At 34.7% G+C, this 24448-nt stretch overlaps 1 protein-coding gene and 1 non-coding gene across 2 annotated transcripts in view; one reads left to right on the forward strand and one right to left on the reverse strand.

Moving 5' to 3' along the window:
- Positions 1-24448, forward strand: part of LOC113394092 (atrial natriuretic peptide-converting enzyme) — a 127420-nt gene that overhangs the window by 17128 nt on the left and 85844 nt on the right. Inside the window, exon 2 of the mRNA XM_064216876.1 lies at positions 6740-6841. Within this exon, the coding sequence (XP_064072946.1) occupies positions 6826-6841 (16 nt within the window). The 5' untranslated portion in view covers positions 6740-6825. The remainder of the gene's footprint in view (positions 1-6739; positions 6842-24448) is intronic.
- Positions 3400-3491, reverse strand: Trnai-uau (transfer RNA isoleucine (anticodon UAU)). The gene is given in 2 exon segments: positions 3400-3435; positions 3454-3491. It is a non-coding gene; the product is annotated as a tRNA-Ile (tRNA).

The following is a 24448-nucleotide window of genomic DNA, read 5'->3' on the forward strand; positions in this document are numbered from 1 at the left end:
ATAGAGGAAGGCTTTAGGCTATATAACATTACGCTGCGACCAATAGGAGCGCAGCGACAGTGAGAAATGTTGCAAAAACGGGGAAAATTATTCACATTTATGGACTTTCGATGCGTGCGCAGCATAAACGTTTTAAGTTACTCAAAAAATGTGTATAAAAGATATATTCCTCTTTTAATAATAAAAAAAAAGTCCGTGACACTATATGTCTATTTGTTAAGAGTGTGCTAGCAGGCGGGGCGCGGCGGCGGATGAGGGGGAGGCGGGTCAGCCCCGCCGCCGCGCTCGCCACTCTCACCCGCGGTGTAGTTCTGCGAAGTAGCAATGCACATAACGACTTAAAAAAATTAACATTCTTAATAGTTAAATTATTTATCAAAATTAGGTTTTGTTATCAGCTTATTTGCTCATTATTTTTAATCGTTTAAAATCGATTACATTTAAATCATAATCTGCTGTAGTTTTAACTTACGATATAAGATAAATTTTCTATGAACATTCCTTCGTACTTTCCAAGTAAACAATTCAAACGTTTCACGGTATAAATAAGGTATAAAAATTACATTACACATGTAAAAAAGTTCAAAATGGCGAGCGATACTTTCACCGATGCAGATTAATCATCACTGAGAAAATAAATTATATAATAAACAAATAAGCAAATAGGTGAATATCGTTTAAAATGACTACACAAATAAATTAGTGGTTCAATATTTCAAGTAATTTCTATTACGTTCAAGCATATTCAACACGGTTGTACTATAATCACCTTATGAAATAATAACACCAAAGGAGAAACAATCTAAATTTCTTATTGTTCGGTTTGTTTATCTTATTACGTTTAAGTTAATATTATTTGTTTTCAACCGTCTTCAAAAAGGAGGAGGTTATCAATTCGTCTGTATTTTTTTTTTTATATGTTTGTTACCTCATAACTTTTCACTGGATTTTGATATTTTTTTTTTGTTTGAAAGGTAGTGCTTCCCGTGGGACCCCATTTTAATTTTATCCTGTTACGATGATGGTATCCCTATGAAAACGATATAAGTCTTAAATGTGCATTATGTATGTGCGCGATAAATAGGTGAATAACTCAAAATTGTGCCAACCAATTTTAATGATTCTTTTTTTATTATAAAGGATATACTTCAAGGGTACTATGGTGAAAGTTTGGTAAGGTTCTGAACATAGGATCCTTGACAAAGTAACGGTACGGAAGGGAACGGAACAATTCTAAGGAGCACGTTAGCGATACTCGGCCGAATCTTTTAGAAACAAAAATTTTGACAAAAAAAAAACCGACTTCAAAAGAGAAAAAAAGTAATATGCTCTAAAAAGTAAAAAATAATTGCTTATTATTCTACAACTTAATAATCAAGTAACTTATTCTACTTACCAATATGTAGGTACATTCTGTGTTTCCACGCAAGGAGATAAGTATGTACCTACCCACTTTAAATCTAACTTAACACAAACCTATGAATAACAAACAATGATCACAATATTTTTTAGATTTATACTATGTAAAATGAAATTAAAAATATTTAGACTATTTAAAAGTCAGCAAAGTTATTACGATAATATATTATAGTTAAAATTATTGTTATTTTTGGAGGCGGTGTCAGCCAAGGTAGGTTTGTAAATATATGATATACTCCAAATTTGTAAATCTGGTCTATCGATAAATACACTTCTTCTTGATATTTTTTTAAACCCTATACGTACATAGTGGTCCTATATAATGACAGAAAATTGGAATCAAAATTGAGTGTTTAAGCAAACATGTCTACCGTCAGGTATTACAATTCATGAACTTTTCTCCTAATCCAAGACAAATAAAAGTCATTCAGATTTACTATTACATTTCCTGTTGAACGTTTTGTTTGTTTTGGCAGAGTATGAATTTTGTTTGTGATTTATTTATTTACAATTGACTTTTTCTTTTGTCTTACATCCAGATGTCGATACACCTGCATCGAATTGTTAACAAAAAAAATATTCGCAATCGTACACTATTGTACAATATTTCTTTTATGTTTAAGAAAAGGGTTGTCATAATTGACCGTATAACAATAAGCAATAAAAACACAGATGTTGGTAATTTATTTAGACAAACTTTACCGGTAATTTTAAGAGGACCTAGAGCAGACATTGTAAGGTCTTGCCTTAAAAGTTCACCGTTATGGAAATTTGTCCATACCTTAAAACTATCTACGAATATGAGAGCACATTTGGGAGGAGGAAGTACAAATTTTCCTTCAAAGTTACTTTTAATAGGAGATGGAAAAGTACCTCATTCTGAAAATAAAATTGAAATTGATCGCGATTTAGGAGAAAAAGTGACTAGCATAGAGAATTTAATATCAAAAGTTTACCCTAATATCGTCGAAATAGAAAATAAAGATTACCAATGGATGTGTCAAAGGGCAATATTGGCGGCGAGAAATAGTAGCGTTGACGAAATTAACGACCTAATTTTAACCAAACTTCCAGGCGATATAACTACCTACACATCTATTGATAATGTAATGGATCAAGAAGATGTTGTCCATTACCCACAAGAGTTTCTCAATTCTTTAAACCCGAGCGGCCTTCCACCACATTCCCTGAAGTTAAAAATAGGTGCTGCGATAATTTTACTCAGAAATCTTAAACCACCAAATTTATGTAACGGGACCCGCCTTCAAGTAAAATTCCTTCGCAATAACGTGATCGTTGCAACAGTTTTGACTGGTCCGGCAGTTGGTCAAACAGTGCTTATACCTCGCATCCCAATGATTCCAAATGATTTACCTTTTAATTTTAAAAGAATTCAATTTCCCATTAAGTTATCTTTTGCCGTAACCATTAATAAATCACAGGGCTAAACATTTAAACACGTAGGAATCGATTTACGTCAAGACTGCTTTTCACACGGCCAACTATATGTCGCGTTGTCAAGATCGGGTTGCGGGCAAAATCAGTATGTTCTTCTACCACAAGAAAATAAAACTAAAAATATAATCTACGCTGAAGTACTGTAAAACATATTATTAAATCTTATTGACGATTATAATAACAAAAACCAACGTGAGCAATCAAACGATAATCATGATAGTGTTTCCGACAACTACGCGAACGAAGTCGCGGGCACAGCTAGTTATAGATATAAGAAAACTAATATCTAGAACAGCAAGGTTTAGAATTAGCTGTTATGAAGACACGTGTGTGATTTTGATTCCGACTACGACGGAGATCAGGCAGCTGCACATGACATTCGTATAGTACACAGTCTTGCCTCACTCTTAATCGTAGTGTCAGCCCTGAACCACGGTATTCAGGTGTTAGTTAGCCCCTAAGTCAATGAGGAAGTTAATTTTAGAATAGAATATAAATTAAATAGTTAGAATGTAAAAATATTGCTCCAGGTGAGGCTCGAACTCACAACCCCGGCATGTCTCGCACGTACTGCGCTATAAGTACCGTGCGCTGACCGATTGCGCCACTGGAGCTGATAGCTTTATCCTCAAAAAATCAATGGGTAGAGCTATTGTTGAAGTGCTTTATTTGCACGCGATAATATTGTTACATGGAGTTAGTCTCAAGTTAATGTTTCGCAAGAAATAAAACGCTTCCGACATTTAATTTTATATACCGTCGGACGTGCTTTTTACTGAATGTAGTTATGTCTTCCAAATTCGGTTCTGGGAGGTATTTGGATTCTATGATGATAGGATGAGGATTCTCAACGGGAGGTATTATAGTTCACAAGTGTATGCCCATATATATGTATTTGTTCTCTCTAATCCCTGACTTTCATATACGTTTGGGATGGTATGACCAAACCGGAGATATTTCAGACATAGAATCAAATTACTACCGGCATCTACAGGCGATCAGTGCCCCTATTTTCTAGATACAAGTCTTTAGACACAATATTGTTTAACAATTTCAATTGTTGATTAATAGTCTTCTTCTTTATTGATGATGATGCTATCGTCCTAACTGTTTTTTTTTTCACAAAAGCTTCGAGGGCAACCAGCCAATTGCGCAGGGCCCAAGTCCCTGGGTTATGTGGAATTCTTACCCGCTAAAACCATGGCTGCGATGTCTGTCTTTGTCATGGATTGAAGAGGTCGAGAAATCGATTACATAAACCAGCTTAGAACTCAAATCATAAATTGCACGTGATAATCAACTTCAAAGAGCCTTATTACTAAACTAGGTGCCCTACTACAATTTCTCTTATAATATCCTTAACACTGAGCTACGGAGGCGTCCCTAAAAGGACGAACATTTTGCTACAAACGACACTTCTCGTATTAATAAAGCGATTAGTGCGCCATATATAGTGATGCTAGCCTGGATGAAATCCATTATTTGGGTCCTTCACTGCATAAACGTATCACTTCAGCATTATTACAGCCTCCGCAACGCCCTGCAACATTTGGTCGTGATTCTGGTACTACCGATTGATGAGAGACATCAATAACGACATCGTAACATCGACCAGCCATAGCTCAGTACCACATAGCACATACACTACTCTAGTAACCCGGTGAGACAGAGTGAGGGATATTACCATATCGTCAAAGACGTTATACAGTAACCTCAAACCCCGAAACTATCTCACGTAGGCAGCCTCATTGGTAAAAGAAGGAGAGACACTACCGTATCGCTGAAGACATTATACAGTAACCTCAAACCCAGCAACTGCATCACCTAAGCAAATTCAAGACGACATCGCCACGAGGGACACTAATGCAGCGACTCTCGGTCGAGCCACACAGCCTCGGACCACGCGTCTAATCATCAAGAATCCACCAGAGTAAATTCAGTACAGTACTCGTGCGCGATCATTTTGCATGTGCATAGTACCAATATAATATAAAGGTTTTGTTATTTAACAATAAAAATCTTAAAACATCAACATCATTAGATCGCTGTCGTCGTGATCGTACCAAACAGTTATAACAAACTTGTATATATGTATGTATGTATGTATGTAAACTATCCAAAACAACTCAACCAATTTTGATTAAATTTTAATATGTACTTATATTGAACCCGGTAGGTGGCGCTGCGACCGATGTTATGTTTTAAAGAAAAAAAAATGTATTAAAATAATTCATTCTCACATATATACGTAAATAGTATAGTATAGTCCGATACAAGCTCTTCGTAGACAGCAAAGGTGATCTTACCCCAAGTTACGACTACTTGTGTGTACGACAGCATGAGGCCAATCCGGCTTTACTTCTCCTCAGGGCCATCTTAAAAAAACACGAGTAAAGCCCAAGGGTTATTTATATCTAAAAAACCGACCAGGCAGTATTTATTATACGTATATTGGGAGTAGTAAATTTAGTCTATGGAAGTAAATTGTTAAAATCATTTGATTTTCTTGTCTATATTATTGCTTAGTAAAAGATACTCACTGTCTCATTTGAGTAGTGTTTTAAGAAGAACCTACCGATATTATTTTTAAAGTTACAGCTCGTATTTATTTTATTAAAGGTAAGAAAACTAAAAGTCTTTAAAAATTATGTCACTTTTACGCTTAAATTAACTTAAAATGAACATGATGTTTACGAGACTCGAGAGCAATACTTATTAAGTTATTTTTGGAGTCATTTGAAGCTAAGGCTGAAATCTCTTTGATTTAAACGTAGACTTAAAAATAAACGAATTAATATAAATACTGGTAAGAGCTAATAAGAACACGTCTTAAATATAATGTTTGCGAACCGAAATACGACGTTGTTAAAAAAAGGAAACATCAAAACTATTTGTACTAGCCACAGTCTGTGAGCAAGTCTTTTATATCAGAAAGAGCCTTTGTTTCGTAAGTTCTGTTGCGGTTTTCATGTTAAAATATACGCGTTTTCAATTAAATTTGTTTCAAGTTGTTGTTACAAGATAAAAACTACTTCGAGTTAATTAAAATAAAACTTATATAAAAAGTGATCGACACAAGACGCCGGCAGAGGCTGAAAATTGATAGTTGTTTAAATAATTTATAATTGAAGAATAAGAATCGATAAATAGCAAAATAAATAAAAACATAGGATTTTGTTAATTAAAAGGGGAATAAAAAGGCGTCGTGCTGTTAGCCGTCACGTTGTTTTTTAACCCCATGACGCGCCAATAAAAATGCTTCACATATCAAATTGAACGATCATAACCACAGCATGATAAACAACCAAAATCAAAATTAAAATATATTTTATTGCAAGCAGGCGATTTTTGAATTGTTAATTTACAGTATTAAATGTAAATCGTATTGTTGAATCTTCATTCTGACCAGCGGTTCAGATAATAGATTCTATCAAGCAATACCGGCTACAAACTCAATAGTTATTTTTCCAACCTTTGAAATAAGATTATGTGAATCAAATACAATTAATTTTATATAACACATCCTGTCTGAAGTCAACAAGTTCTCCGCGCTTTTTATCGTGTATGTAGTCTTATGTTGAATAATATGCCTTATTTATTAATGGACGAAAAATATATTATATTTGCAATTCGATGAGAAAGTATTGAACAAATCTGCGTTCGGTGCTGCCTAACTCTGGCAAATGAACATCATAATTTACATATTTTCTATCTAATTATTTTTCAACCATCATTTAACAAACACCCTTTTCTGATAGCTTCATCATCAGACATATATATATATGTCTGATGATGAAGCACACGCATTGTCTCATGCCTCATAATTTGACATGTAAAATTAACCAAATAATTTACCCTGCAGGTAAAAGCACACGTCTCGCGATGTTCACCGTATAATTAGACGCTGAAGTCTCTGATAAATGAGAGTATCCAGGCCTCCCGGACAAGATGGCCTCCTTCAAAGGTATGTACAATTTTAAACCTTATCGCTTTTATTATAGAACTCTCTTTCCAAGAAACGTATCGTCTCGTGTAGGAAGTTAGAGCGTAATGTGAATTTTGCCCTGGTTAATATGTACGATAGTATTCATGTCTCTCATTGTATGAAATTTTAATAAGAGACGTTTGTTTTGTGCTAAAAAATATGTAATTACTGTTATTTCTACGACTTCACGAGATTATCTTAATCTTTTATTTGAGATTGAAATTAATAATAGTTGTTTCTAAACCAGAGCGGATAATAAAATATAACTGCTATTACACGTTATTTAAAAGACAAAGATCAAAAGTGAATAGAATTTGTCGATGTTCACTGAACATTGATTGATATTTCATGTGCTAAGTTTGTACTTATAATTCATGTCACGTTCTAACTATTTCTTCAAGAGGGGTAGACCTTTGCTCGAGTGTGGGATATCTACGGGATGTTACTTTGTATTACAACGTTAGTTGAAACTGTCTCCAGTAATTTCGATCTGTAGTTGATCCAATGGTACATGAATGCGAATGAGTATTCTAGTAACACGCATGTTAAGTTTTGGGAATTAAATTAAGAACAACAATTAAGTTATGTGTTAAAAAAGACAACTCTATATGTAGTTTTTTCATTTATTCGAAGTTCAAATTAATGTATAGCTGTCACAGTATTTGCATCATTTCAACTATAGTTAAATACATTTTTGGATACTTCCGTGAGCCTCATGCACTCTTAATCACGAACTATTGAAATCAGTCTTTAGTTGTCAACTAATTTGACAAGCTGACTCATCCTTCAATAATCGAATGGGATTCGTATCAGCCAGTCGTAATAGAGTTATTCGATTTGATCCAATTATTGAATTTCCGATGGAAGTGTCGATTGATGACATGATACTCAAAAAGGCGATACGTCGTATCGCCTTTTTGAGTATCATGGAAAAACTGGTATGAAAATTTTGATAAAACTTTTTGCGCTTAAAAATATATGATTAGAATTAGAAGCTCGTTTTTGTATGACGAAGATGCTTACATGGCCCAGTGGTTAGAACAAGTGAAAATTTACAGGTGATTGTAGGTTTCAAACCCAGGCCATTGAATTTTTATGTTTATTTTTATCGTTTTTGGTGGTGAAAGAAAACAACAATTGCTGTATAAAAACATGATATCCATCAACCCGTATTAGAGTACTGTGGTGAAATAAATTCTGAAAATCTTCCGCTCAAATATATCCAACCACAGCAGGAAATGAAATCAAAACAAAACCTGTCATGGGTTTCGAAATTCCTAAAAAATCTTTTAAATAGACGCGAAGTTTTGCAGGAGACCCACTAATATGGTTTATTATTCAAAGGGGAAAATTGATAGATCTATACTTAAAATTCTAAGTATTACATGAAATTAAATTAAAAAAAATAATAATAAAAAGTACTCGTGAGCCTACTTGAATAAAGTATATTTTTATTTTGATTAAAATAATTACAGGTTTTTATATAGCTAGGATCTTAATAAGAAATTATAATTACCCTTGGGGTAAGACTCGGCAAGGTCTGCGAGCCACAGATAGCAGGCTTATAGTTGTATCATTAGGTATTTTTAATTTAATTAGCTTCATTTCTTTCTCGTCTGGGGATCAACTAATGAAGGTTACATTTAATTATTTTTAATACACTCATTAACCTAGTTTATTGCCCACAATATGTTAAAGATTAACATCGTGGACCTTTGACAGGAGTATCAGTATTATTGGATTTATACCATAACTCAGGCGGTCAATGAATTTATATCTGAATCTACACAAATGTACGTATATATAATCTTATTACAAGCTGTGTAACTAGAGTTCCGTTCTCAGAAATCCACCGAATTATCTTATAGAAGATTAGAGTTTCTTGGAGCATTCAGATTGCATTGCTTTTCCCGTTAAGACCTAGGTCACTCACGGTATACTATGAGTAGGAAACGTGTCTTTGAGATGCAGTTTTAGGAATCTACATATTTTTTAACTTAAACTGCCACAATACCTACTATTGTAAAATGCTTAACCAAAACAGAGGCTTACATATAACACTACTGAAACATTATTTAAATATTAAGTATAATATATTTTAATACAAATTTCACATATTGCTGATAGTTATAGCCTAAGTATGCACACTTAAAAAAAAAAGAATTAAAGCAATGACCCTTAATATAGAAGTACTGATGTTCCTATTTACGATTCCAATTAATTAAAAGGGGTGACTATTAAAAAATCAATTAAAACCTTACCTATGAAACAGAAGTCTTAATATTGACGTCGTGTAAACTTAAAAGGTACCGAGTAGTCAATCTAGATTATTTGGTTCAAATGATCGGTATTCCATGAGCGGTGATAGTCACTTTCCTTCAGTTGAGCCTCCTGACCTTTTGCCACCAAACATAAAAAAATGAAAGCCTGCGAACAGTTCTTATCTTTCAGAAGGTCTGCAATTGTACCTTATATCCTTATGAGTTGTTACGGTTATTACAGGAAGCTGCAGTGAACCTTTGGTCAAATTAATATGAATAGTAGTTTAGTTAACTAAACAGGTTTCTAGGATGGATCCTTTGCAAACGACGACCTCAATTTTTTTTCAGGGCGTTCGTCATGTTCAAATACCGTTGTATACATATATGTTTAGTTAGTATTAATTTTCAATATTATTTCATTTTTGTTTTATAAATTAATTTATTTTAAAAATGTTTCTAATGTCCTACCAATATTTTGTTTTATTACACATTTTATCTCAATAATTAATATAATATTTTAGTAAATTATACCTGAATATTCTAAACATATATACATATATATATTTATTTATATATATATATATATATATATATATATATATATATATACACATAAACCTGCGAACTCTGAGAGATTTTTAATTCTTTCTTTTTGGGATCTAAAAAAAATGCGAAGTCTACCATCTTTTTGTTAAAATTTTGATCTTGTATGTAATTGTAATTTTTGGCCAGAAAAAGGTTATTAATCAATTAGTTTATAGTTCACTATCACGTCAGGATAAACGGTAACGCAGATATTTCATTAGTTCACTTGACATTTATACTTCCCCCATAATTTATCGAAGGGAGCATGTTTAACCCGATCCAACATGTGGCAGGTGTGGGAAAAGTTTTTTATTTCTACCCTTTTGGTTTAAGGATTGATATCAATCATATGTTTAAATAAATTTAACACATTTTATGACGTGAGAGAGTTGGTAAAATCTAGCTATTGTGTATATAGTATAAATATGGATATATTTGTTTGTAATCGTTTGACCATTTATTATAAAAAAGTGGGTACATTTTGTATTTTTATAACCTTTACTTTTTTATTGTAATTCGCCACAAGATGGCATTACAGGCAGGACAAAGTGTGCCGAGAGGTTTTACTAGTAGTCTATTTAATAAACTTTACGATATGATTACGGTCATATCGTAAAGTTTGTGTCGTATCACACTGGAGCAGCAAGTACAAACATCTCTTTATATTTATCGCAATAGGGTAGACGGTGTATTGTCAATGTCTCGTGCGAATCAACGTCTGAAAATCTGTCAAACTGACATTAGCTGTTATCGACCAATCACAGTGCAGATTTATTTTAAGAAAATGAATTAATTTAATGCTTGTAACTGTCCTTTCAATTCCAACCAGTTTGTTGTGATAAGACTTACTGTTTCATATTCTTACTCTGCTTATATTAAGATGTTACTGTTACTACATACATATAACTATGTCACTGTATATTCGTATAATAATTGTATGACGTCATCGGAAGAGACTAGCGTCTGAGACACGGGCTCGGCTTAGGTCAGGCGCTTGTACTCATAGAATAAGTACATACATGTTGTAATATTGTAAGTTATGATACATCCATGTACATTATTTGGTTTTGGTTCCTGATAAACAAATAAATGTTCCACAAACGGAAATATTAAACGATGTCTGAACTGAAGCGATAGCTGGATCACCTTATTGCCATGAACGTACAGCGTTAGAACTTCGAACTAATGAGCTGAACTTATATTTGCATTCTTAATTTCCTGGCTCGGGGCTTAAGTTATTCCTTGATTAAACACATAATATGAAGTAGTTACTTCTGAATTAAATATTCTTAATTTGTCTAAAATATATAAAATCCAAAATGATATCCAGTTTATAGTTTACTAGCGACCCACCCAGCTTCGCACGGGTGCAATGTTGATACTAAAATATACTATAGAATGTCTTCATATACAACGTCCATAAATTTGTATCATTAAATACTACAAATCGCTACGTCCCTGCATTTTAAATCTGTAATGTCTTCGAAAATTTGAATTACAATTTAAATTACAAGCAGTAAAGGGCCGTATTGATCTATATTAAATGCAGTGTATTTAAGGTACTTAATTGGATAAGAATTAATGCTGTAATGTTTATAATCGCGTCGCAAATAAGCCATTATTTCCTGTAAAAAGTAAAGGATAAAAAATGGTTATTGTAGGTTATCCATTAGAGATAAACATACACCACCTACTATCTCGTAGGGTTCAGTCAGCGTTTGCAATGTAAGCGTAAAAACATCTGTTTATTTATGACATCACATTATAGACCTCAAAAATTATTAGTGTTTTTTTAATATATTCTAACAAACCCTAAAATTAATTAAATAAAAAAAAATAACACGATTGGCTAACCTATACTTCTTTATTTATTTATTTATTTATAATCGAACACAATTACCGTCAATATATAACTCTAATCAACTATACAAGAATATTGCAATACATAAAGAGTTAATAATTACATAAGAATAATAAATATCACGACCGATACGAACAGACTCGGACCTAGTCGACCGACCGACAACCGAACATTGACCCGTTACTAAGCGCTCTGCCGTATTTATGTGATTCCGCTCGGTCCAGGCTGAGGAGAGGGTAGTTCTTGTAAAACGGCCGTTCCTGACGCGCGGTTGTCCTCGACCGCCTCATCATCTTGGTCTTCATCTCGACTGTCTCGCTCATCCTGACCATCACCAAGTGAGGTCTCTATAATAAACACAAGGCATAAAAATAAGACAAATGTCGTTCAGTATTAATTAGTGATGTGAATTTAAAATTCGCATCGATGAAAATATTTCATTGCTGCCGGCACAAGTGTGCACTCAAGCGTCCTTAGGCAATGATTAGGATGTTTCAATAAAATGCGATCAATCGTTAAGTATTAAAGTTTTAATTATTAAAAAAAATAAATAAAATGTAGTGCGATTGATAAGATTCCGGACTCTCATCACTCGCTATACATCACAAAAGTAGACGAGAACTGTATGGAAGATACTGTAGTACTTTCATACAGTTCATTTGGCATATGGATTTTATATGCTGGTTTGTAAATGTACGACGCTACTCACATGCGTCATAAATTCACAAATTGTAATCAATACAGCAGAGGCCCCACGTTTGCATGCTAGATAGTAGATGTTTATGTTCTGGCAGAGGCCCCACGTTTGCTTGCCTTAAGTAGTTAACGAATGTACAACATTGAGGAATGTCGTAGGTTCGTAAGGTAGGTACGTATGTTTTGGCAGAGGCCCCGCGTTTGCTTGCCTAAAATCATACTGTCATACTCACCGCTTTCGAAAAATGCAGAGCATGTGTCAGGTGTCCACTCGCCTCGCCACCGAACCATGTGTTCAGAGGCGGCTTGAGTCTTTTTACCATAGGAACCTGCTAGTAATTCTAGCTCGTAGCGGTGATGTGGCAGCGTGCATAGCACCCTATAGGGACCGCGCATGCCGGAGTCCAACTTCCCAGTACTTTGAGAGGTCTTGATCACGAAGACAAGGTCCCCCACAGCGAAGGTTTGTGGCTGCCGACGAGACTGGTTGACGTATTCGTCTTGTCTTCGTTGATTGGCGCCAAGCAGCTTAGACACCCGTTGCCTGTCAAGACTGAGTCGAGCCTCTCTGTTGGATGGTTGAGAGGATTCCAGTGCTACGTCTCTCACAAGAGACCTGATGACCGGAGTCGCAGCGTCCATGCCAACAAGTAGTTGCAGCGGTGAAGTCTGTGTGGTAGTGTGTCTGGTGATATTAAGGGTTAATTGTACCTTCCATAGTGCGTCAGACCATTCAGTACCTTTCGTCTCAATATCGACGCGGAGCATGTTTAAAACGGTACGACAATACCTTTCTACCTGTCCGTTTTCGCGATGCATACCAGGCGTGATATAATGTAGGGAAGAACCCAGTTCGCTTATAAAGTTTCGAAAAACTGAGCTTTCGAACATTCTGCCGCGATCGCAAACGATCGTGATAGGTACTCCGAATAAAGAAATAGCATTTGAAAATACCCTCTTAACCTCATTACTGTCTTGTCGGTAAATTGGATATAACAGACAAAACTTAGAAAAAGCATCAATTATAATTAAGATGTATTTGAAACCGTTTGATTCAGTTAATGGTCCTAAAACATCGGTATGTAATATAGAAAAAGGTACATCAGGTTTAGTCCATGACTCAATCGGTTGTAAGGGAGCTCTCGGAACCTTTTTATGGGCCAAACATATAAGACAATGAGTTATATACTTTCTTACAAATCGTCGTAAGTTAGGAAACCAAAAGTGTCGTAATATAAGATCGGTCGTTCGGTCAATACCAATATGATTATGATCATCGTGAAAAATTCTTAATAGACTAAGTCTATGACCTCTCGGAATAAAACATAACAAACGTGACTCTTGTCCAATTGGCACATATTTATAAAATAATAAATCACTCTTAATCACATACCTAGTAGAGTCTAGTTGACCATCTCTTAATTTAGCCATTAATTCCTGTGTTTCCGTATCAGCTGTCTGAGCGATTTTTGCCCAGTTGTTTGTATTACGAATATGGGATACCATTGCAGGAGGATGTCGGCTCAAGAAATCTGCGTGCTGCATTAGGCAGCCTTTCCTGTATTCTAAAGTGAATCTGAAATCCTGTAAATATACCCACCAGCGCGCCACCCTAGGTAATAGGTCTTTTTTACGCTCAGTTAATTTTAAGGAATTGCAATCCGTCACTATTTTGAAGTCTATGCCTATCAAATAGTGTCGGAAATGCTGAAGGGCTCGCACAATTGCTAAAGTTTCAAGTTCGTAACTATGATAACGGGATTCGGCACCTTGGGTAGATTTACTAAAATAAGCAACCACTCTCTTCCTCTTACCATCATGCTCCTGCAACAGTATTGCTCCCAATCCTATGGCACTGGCGTCGGTGTGAAGCTCAGTTGATAGCCTGTGGTCAAAAATCGCTAAGACTGGCTCATTAGTTAAACAGTTAATAATGTAATCGCGAGCTAAATCTTGTTCGGGCCCCCACAAGAAAGGTTCACCTTTTCTCAATAATTTTGCTATACTAGCAGTTTTTGTAGAATAAGCCGCAATATAGCGACGAAAGTAACCTGCAAGACCTAGAAATTGGCGAATCTGTCTTGTGTTGGTAGGCTTCGGCGATCGAACTAGTGCTTCAATTTTATTAGGGCTCGGCCTTACATTACCCTGACTTATTAAGCGACCCAAATACTCTACCTCTGTATCTAGAAAATTACACTTTTTAAGGTTAATTGAAAACCCAGCGTTTTTGAGAATGGTTAGGACTTGTTTTAAGTAGTCCAAGCCTTCTTTTATTGTGTTAGATAAAATCAAAACGTCATCTATGTACGTGAGGACCCTCCCAGTATCTATCAGGGACTTGAGGGTCTTAGTAATAATCCTCTGATAGACTATAGGGGCGTTAGCTAAGCCATAGGGCATTTTTAGATATTCAAAATGGCCTTCCGGTGTAATAAAAGCAGTTTTGCTAATAGAATCGTCATCTGTCTGCATGGGTACCTGGTGGAAGCCAGTCGCCATGTCCAGGCTGACGAAATACTTGAAATTGCCGAGTTTGTCAATATGATCATCGATAAGTGGCAAAGGGAATTTCTCTTTAACAGTGATAGTATTAAGTGCACGGTAATCAACGCACAGTCTGTCACTCCCGTCTTTCTTTTTGACCAGAATGACAGGACTAGCGTATGGCGATTGTGACTCCCGAATTATTCCCTTACTGAGTAAATCATTAACAATATTACGTACCCTGCGCTTCTCATCTACAGATAACTTATAAGGGCGGTGGCTAATTGGTGTAGGAGAAGTTAATTTAATAGTCATACTACCCGTATTTACCGTGGATGTAGCAGTACCCGAGATAAAAATGTCAGAAAACTCACGAATAAGATTAAGAAGACTTATCCTATCCTCACCGGTAAGAGGAGTCTTAATGTTTTCAAGGTCGACCGTCGTTACGTGATATACTGATAACGGACTATTGGACCTGGTTAATAATTGTTCACCATCAATTCTTGTATACATCAATCCCCTGCGATTGAGGACGTCAGTGCCAATTAAAATTGAACTGTTAATACACTCTGGACAGACGACATACAAATCTATTTCTATTTTTAGTTCTGGAAATTCAACAAGAGTTGTGATATATGATGTAGATTCGATATCCTGACTACCTATTCCGCGTAACAAACGATAAGTAGGTATTCTGTTAAAATTAAAATATTTGATAATTGATTGAGATATAAGAGAAATATCAGACCCACTATCAATTAAGACATCTACGGTTATACCTTGAATAACTGCTGCGATCAAGTTGTCTCGTTTGGAGTTAGATCTTTGCAAAAATTTACGGCGCTATTATTATTATTGGATTCCGTATTCAGCGAACGTTTCTTAGAAAAACACGCGTCAACTAAGTGACCGTTACGTCGGCAAAAAGTACAAAATATAGCAGACCGCCTGTCAGTAGAGGTCGATGGACATGACTTTGATATTTCAGACCCTCGTGTAGAACTGGAAGCATCTGCCTTAACCCTCTTAGGACATTGCCACTTTTTATGGCCCTCTTGTAAACAAAGAACGCACTTATCTCCTATATTCGCCTTATTAAATCGTTTTCTCGATAAGGAATGACTAAACTGACGATCGGATACGTAAGGTTTGCGAACCTCACCCTTAGGTTTAACATATGCGGTCAGGTATTCCACCAGATTGCTTGGTGTTAATTTGGCATTTATAGCAGCCGCTTTAACTTGAGGATCGGCTATGCCACGCACGACAATAGAAATTTTTAATTCATCAGATAGACCTTTAACTATATTAAGACGTAAAAGTGACTTACGAGCGTATTCGGCATATGTCGGATACTTATTAGAGTTCGTGCACATAACGTCGAATAAAATAGAAGCTGAATCTACATAACGAGGACATAAAGATTTAAATTCCACTTTAAAGTTACTCCACGTTCTATCGTGAGTCACCCAATCACTTATCCAAGACCGTGCCTCTCCCCGCAAACAACTTCCTACACGACCTAGACATTCGCGATCATCCCAGTTATTTAAGCTACAAGCACGATCTACCTCCGCGCACCAATCATCAAAATCATGAATGTTCGGGTCGAATGGTGAAACATAGAAATTTCGAGTATTTACGCTTAGTAATTCCGATAATGCCCCAACAATTCCGACCGGTACGTTTTTGATTCCACCCGCACTATTCGAAACGACACCCGATACGCTTCCGGTGGTTGCACCCTCAACGGTCCCAGAGTCTTGCTCGTTACTAGTAACAGACGTCGGACCCGTTGACGGCAACAACGGCGGTTGTAATGGTCGGTTGACTGTCGGACGGGATGAGCTATCACTACTCGATATTACAGACGTTGGTTGAATTCTGCCTTCAATCACGTCTAACCGAGAGAGTATTCTATCTAAAACTTTATCATGTCCCCGAGAACGTTGCTGACCGTGACTCGACAATTGTGTACGTCTAGAATATTCGCGGTGACGACCGGAATTACTGGAACTTTCTCGATATCGATGTGTCATCGGGGGCGTATAACCTCTCGAGATACTATGCCTATCGCGAGACTCAGACCTAGATCTAGACCTGGTGTATTCTCTAACGTATTTTCGATCCCTAAATCGAGACGAGCGATGAGACATTATCACAAATTATATACAAATGCGGGTAGAAATTATACTGATTTAGAATTTAATGCTAGACAGCGAAAACTAAAACAAACTAATTCGGATGGAACAGCGGCAGGAACACGTATTTTTGTAATCCCACTTCTGATCTAACAAACCCTAAAATTAATTAAATAAAAAAAAAATAACACGATTGGCTAACCTATACTTCTTTATTTATTTATTTATTTATAATCGAACACAATTACCGTCAATATATAACTCTAATCAACTATACAAGAATATTGCAATACATAAAGAGTTAATAATTACATAAGAATAATAAATATCACGACCGATACGAACAGACTCGGACCTAGTCGACCGACCGACAACCGAACATTGACCCGTTACTAAGCGCTCTGCCGTATTTATGTGATTCCGCTCGGTCCAGGCTGAGGAGAGGGTAGTTCTTGTAAAAATATTATACTCATATTATACATATAAAACTCCCTCTTGAATCACTCTATCTATTACAAAATAACACATCAAAACGCAATCTGTTGCGTAGTTTTAAAGATCTAATCATGCACAGGGATAGACAGACAGCGGGCAGCAACATTGTTTTGTACTATGTAGTGATATATAAACCCACAAACTCCATTTAACATATATTTAAATTATATTTTAAACAATTCTATTCATTAGCTCCTATTGACTTCGTAATCCTTTTTTATGTATGTGTGTTATCGTATATATGTGTAATGTACAGTCGGGGTAAGAAAAGTTTCGTCACCTTAAGATCTATTTTCGTGTGCACAGTATGAGCGATAATCTGTTTTACCGATTGAGTATGACATATTGCGTCGCAATGTCATAATACGTCGCATCTAGCAAAGAGTAAAATAGCGTTTAAAAGCTATTATAATATATATTTTACTCTATCTCTTAGATAGAGTAAAATAATATATACTCGCATCTAGTAAGCCTCTAATTGTTCCAGTCGGCTGTCGGTCGCCGTCAATCGGGATGATAATTACCAACTTTTCACGAAACCTCATAGCCCTTCGTGAATGCTCGTGTAACATTGGAGATTAGGACATTGTCTTGTCTCTTATAAAAGAGAGTGCATAGTAGTAATCCTACTTCCTACTAATATTATAAACACGAAAGTTTGTGTGTATGGATCTGGCTGATTTCTCTGAGGTATGGATGGATGCTTGTTTCGTAAAAATCTCTTTCACGTAAAAATTACTGAACGGATTTGGATAAAATTTGGCACACAGATAGAATATGTACTGGAATGACATATAGGATACTTTATAGCCCGGGAAAACATAAAATCTCTCGGGAACGTGGGTGAAACCACAGGACGGAAGTAGTAAATAAAATAGTAAAAATAAATAGTAATTATGGTAAAATTTATTAATTTAAACAAATCTTATTTATTTTATTAAAAACGAGTATATCCGCCATTCGTAACAATCACAGCTTGTAGTCGCTGTCGCATTGATCCAACAAGGCGAGAGTATATGTTGATTCCTCTGAAGCCCTCCCAGACACTTCAGCAAAGTTCTACGACAGCTGCTTTGGTTCTATCGTTATTATTTATCCACCGCTGCACCCTCAAACCCCATAGATTTTTGATAGGGTATATCCGCCGCTTTTGCAGGCCAACGAATTACCACCACTTCCCGGTGCCGATGGAACCACTCATCACATGTCACGTCATTACATTAACCGTCGCTTAAAATAACGGCCGAATAATATTACAATTGTTTTTATTCTAAGATTGCAATATATTGCAAGAAAATATATGACACTGAAAGACTTTGACAATTGACAATTAAGATATCATATCTACAATATAATTAAAATCTTGTAATGACTAATTAGGCCATAAAAAAGTTTTAATGTTGATATGACACTAGACGTAGTCCAAAGATTTTACACTATTTTGAACCATGTTATCATACTATGTTGGTTTAATTTTATATGCAGTAATCTGTTTAGTGCTTTAGTTTCAAAAGGTAGTAAGAGTTTAGGACTTGATAAAGGAATGAATTTGAAAACTGACGAAGGTTTTCTTACTCTGACTGTACATCAACACAGCAACCGTTAATATGTCATTATACATAGGTATATGTTTAAATGTATTGTAGTATAATATAGCTAGCTGCTCAAAATTTTTAATAAGCTGAAAGCACAAAAACATATATGGCATTTAATTTTAGATATATCCATATTTATATAAATATTAGTATTATCGCCCGCGCCTTTGCTTCGCGCCCTTATCGGTCATCATGTGAGGTAGGTAAAAAAGTCAAGCATGCTTCATTTATATAATTAGTATTATATATAAAATTATAACTATATAATATATATAACAAGTATTTGAACAAATACATTTTACTATTCTTTACAATCTTTAACGTAGATATAAATAAACTCGAAGCCAATAAAAGCAGACTAAATTATATTAATCATAGTATTTGCGGGAATTAGAACGGTTACAGCTGCGTGGGGTTTCGTTATTTTGGCCCGACGAAGACAATCGAAACCCGCGGGGCTTCTGTTTACTGTGAGACAGTATTTCAGTTATTACTTACGAACACAGTATTTAGAATTGTATCTTGGGGTTAAGTTATGTCTAAATGAGATTTATGATTTTTGATAAAGCATATTCTCGTTGCTTTATTTTGAATGTCTGCGTAATTTGAGAACTGGTGGGTGTTAGGAACTAGCGACCCGCCCTTGCTTTGCATGGGAGCAATTTAAAATGTAAAAATAAGCAGTCAATGTTGAAAAATATAAATAAAATGGAAAAGTAAGGCGAAAGACATAGTAAAAACCTGAGTGACTAATGTTATACCAGGATAACTTTCATAGTTCTATTTTTTTAATAATTTTTATCATTAAGCTATTATCATTGATTGCATATATATATATATATATATTTTAAAAGTTGCTTACAGTTATGTTAATAGGTTTATAAATATATTTTTTGTTTTAACTTGTAAATAAGCTAAATTTTGGGGGTAGGGTTTTATGCAAGCCATTTCGAGTAGGTACCACGCAGTCATCACATAGATACCACAAAACAGCAAAACTTAGTATTGGTGTGTTACGGTTTGAAACGTGAGTGAGCCAGTGATGACAAATGACAAGTGATAAAATTGTAATTATAAATCTCGTCTTAATAAAACAAAAAGTTTTTTTTTTTTAAATAATATTATATAAAACCGGATTCGGTAGAAAAAGATAGAAAATGAAAGAGAGAGAAATGGCATAACACTTTCCTTGCCTGACGATTTCTGGCAGTTGAGTCTACTATACGCCGAGGTAAAACACTTCGTTCCAAAAACGTTTTCAATATTCCGCACATATAACATAACACCAAAATAACTTGGGATCACGATTCACACCTACTAATATAAAAGACGGCGCATTCATTTCTTGTCTATATTATTTTCATATCATTACAAATTTTGGTTGAAATTTCATTAATAAAACTCCAAGCCTTAACTACAATACGAACCGAAACAAAGTTACGAGTAAGTTACACATGTTCCATATGATCAAATAAAACAAGTTTACGTATCGAATATACTGTATAATTTTATCGAACATATCCTGACTAAGTTACTGGTCTTAAGTTTGTCGAGTTCCGAGTACATTAAGTAGAATGTTTGAGTTGCAAACAGCAGTAATTAGAGTCGGGTGGACGAGTACCACGTTTGTTGCCATTCAACTTAGACCCATCGAGATTTGAATTTGTGAGTTTACTCAACTTGGTCATGTGTAAGTTTCTGGTTGTTTCTTTTAGTAACTCTCAATGATCTCTATCCAATTTAGTGAACTTCTAACTACATCACGTTTAAAAATATCATAAGTCATTGTATCTATTTATGTTACTTAATAGTGTCATGTTTATTATAGTCCAGTAATCACGTCGGGAAAATCTGGTGAGAAATGAAAATGTACCGAGAAAACTAAGAAAAATAATTGAAAAAAATGACTGCTTTTAATTATTATTTTTCACAACAAAAAAAAATATTTGTTCAACGAATATTATGTGTTTTATTTATAATTTGTCTGGTTTAATAATTTATTTTGTACTGTAATAATTCCCCATCCTCTATGTCGTGCGAGCGGCTAAATCTGACACGAGATTTCTTCCCCAAATTTTTGGCTTTCTTCCTCGATATCTTAATAACGGTGAACGATACGTGGAAAATGTAAACGATCGTAATTGTAGATCGTAACAAAAGCAACAAAAAAGTATTTTACAAAAATTGACGATTGTCAACAGAGTATTATGAAAAATGGAAATTTAATCCTTTTTTCAAGATGGCGAAAATTACACAAGGCTTTTATGGTCGACAATTTAAAGTTAAACTTATCTAGGCCCCTCCTCGTAATATCCAAAATTTGGCTTTCTCAGCTCATTTGCATTTCCAAATGTAGGTATTGACTGTACTATTAAGCTAGGTCATAATATAAGATCAATCTATACGACACGGGACCGGAGTCTATATAACATAGATATTTAGAGTAATTGAAGTTGCTCGAATCTAGAGTAATGTTAAGCTGAGTGGTTGTTTGTTTATTCAAACAGCATATCTTAGAATCTAACAGTTAGTTCTATTTGAATAGATAAATTGAATAACAAATTTGTTGAGAAATGTTATACATTTTTAGTTTACTTAGTGGGATGACCTTACAAGTATTTCTAAATACCACCCAAGAGCAATACTTAGTATTGCTGTGTTCTGGTTCGTAGAGTGAGTGAGCCAGTGTATCAGACACGAAGGATATAAAATCTCAGATCCCAAGGTTGGTGGCGCATTGGTGTTATGGAAGGAATGGTTATTATTTCTTACAGCCCCAATGTCTATCGGTGGTGGTGATTACTTGACATCATATGGTCCATTTGCCCGGCCGCCTTCCTATAAATACCTATATAATAAAAAAAAAAATTATAGGACAAGCTTGTGAACCAAGCTTGAACCCCAAGGAAGAGCATATGCTTAACACCTGAAAACCAAACCCTAAAACGCGAGAGATCCTGCGGGCAACTACTAGTTGGTTATAAAAACTATAATATAGTAGGATTTGTCTCCAAATGGCGGTAATTTAATTAAATATAAAAATATATATACATATCCTCCCGGAAAAAGGAAAAGAGGTCGCCCCTTGAAAGATGGGAAGACGAACTTTTGAAATTCCTAAACAAATACTGGATTGATTGACTGACTCAAGATAGAAAACCATGGAGCGAGATGTAGGAGGCCTATACACGCCGAGATGTCCTTAGTTAAAACTAGATTAAAAAAAACCTTCTTTTATTACTATTAATACTAAGGAATTGAAGAGGCTTAAATAAATATATATTAAATTATTTTTCACTATTGCCATTTAATAATTCTTAATTTTATTTTATTCTACATATGTATCTGTAATAGTATGTACTCTTGGTATGATTTTATTGTATCACCGAGCAACATAGTTCTAAATATAAATAATTGTACAGACGATTGACTGAGCTTAAGCTTGTTGAGTTTCGCGTGCATTAAGTAGAACGTTTGAGTTGCAAACAGCAGCAATTAGAGTCGCGCGGACGACTCCGAAGTTTTGTTGTCGCACGGCTTATACCTATCTTACTTGAGTTAGCTTAGCTTTGTATGTAAAAGTAACTTTTAAAAAGTACTGAACTAAGTTTAGTGTAATAAAATGTTAATGTTACTGAGTATCTCTCAGGTAAATGTTGTTGCGTTTTACAAGCTTCTTGCTTCGTTACTGTAATGAGAAGTTTGAAATTGGTTGTTTCCTTTAAATGTATAATGGTGCTAATACTGTGGAAGAAGAAATAAATCAAACCCTTATTTTTGTTTTAATTAATTGATTATACTCATTACGTCCGTAGTTTTTTTTGGTTTTGTCTCACATGAACAGTGCATTTAAAAATGTCTACACGTTCTGTAATTAAATATATCACAAAAGGCGAATGCCTCTCAGTTTTTTCTTGCCAGTCAAACTTTATGCCAAATTCGGGATCAACAAATCCTTATACAAATGTAGTATAAATAATAACATAAATAAGAATCGAACAAAAAAATCACATAAATTTATATAAAGGTATATAAGTGTTTGACGCTCTTGTTTAGAATTTATCTTAGTGTTCGTGAGAAGTCTAATTGTAAAAAAGGGAATAAAGTACAAATCAGAGTATGATTCTGGAGTCTATTTTATAAACGCCTATCATAATCTAATAAGGAGAGACACGCCTTCGTAATTTAAAATCGAATATTTACATAATGATACGAAATTGAACCGTGTTAACTTTTCAGTCAGAGTTCTTCGGATATAAAAGCAAAAGACAGCATTATTAACATATAATTTGTTAAGATTATCGAAATCAAAGTCGATTTCACGGACGTTTAATTTGTTACTAATACATTTTGCGTATCTTTCGTAACGTTCGTCCTACATACTCGTGTGTTCGAGCTCAGATTACAAATAAGAGCAGAAAGGCTGTGTAATGAAATTGATATTATGAGTAGGACATTTATATAAATTTAAGTTGCTATTTCATTCGACGGTCTTTAGAAATGTAGACCGTAGATTTTGATTAACTCTTTTAAACATTTTTGTGGGATAGAAACATATATTCGATTCAATTTCATGATCAAAAATGTAAAGGAATATTATGTTACCTCGTCACAGCAAATCCTTTTTGGCATTAGATTTGATATACATTAAACTATTCATAAATTGTAATCTCATGTTAAATTTATACTATGCAAATACTATTGATATCTTATTTCATTAAAAGAAATTATCCAACAGAAGAATTCACTAAATATACTAAAACGATAACGATATCGTCGTTGTTGGGTTTAATTATGAAATTAAACCCAATATTTGTAAATATATTGAAAATCAGCACGTTTGTTTGTTACATATTTCAAAGAGAATACTTGCACGATAAGACTTACAGTTAAAAAATTCAAGAGGAAAACTCCCACTCAAGATGAAAGCTCAACGCACATACAATATATTTGTGTAAAGACTCCTTACTTTCTCTCAGTAAAAACCTTTAAAAGAGAGACAGATATACAAAATTCGAAGAGGTTGAAACGAGACAGTAACAGGGCATCACAGGTGTATTAAAACGACTAGCATGAGAGAGACAGACGGCGTCGTATGAAATCGTATACGTATGGAAATAAGTATCACCGGAACAGTGTTACGAGTGAACGAAGCATGAATCTTTAATACAAACGCTTCGTACTACATGTATTAGTAAGAATACAACACGTTCATGTTGGATAATGAAATACATTCTGAATTCTGATTGAATTAATGTTACTATCTCACAATATAATATTATAAATGTGTAAGTTTGTACATCTTTCACTCATCACGCAAAAACGGTAGAATTTTGGTTGAAATTCGAATATAGCTTATATTTTGACTAAAAACAAACATACTAAGACTTCTTCCCCCTCTAAACACGAACGAGATTGTAAACGGAAGCTAGTTTTATAGTATCTAAATAATATATTTTACG

Source organism: Vanessa tameamea, chromosome 2, assembly GCF_037043105.1.
Source record: "Vanessa tameamea isolate UH-Manoa-2023 chromosome 2, ilVanTame1 primary haplotype, whole genome shotgun sequence".
NCBI lineage: Eukaryota > Metazoa > Arthropoda > Insecta > Lepidoptera > Nymphalidae > Vanessa > Vanessa tameamea.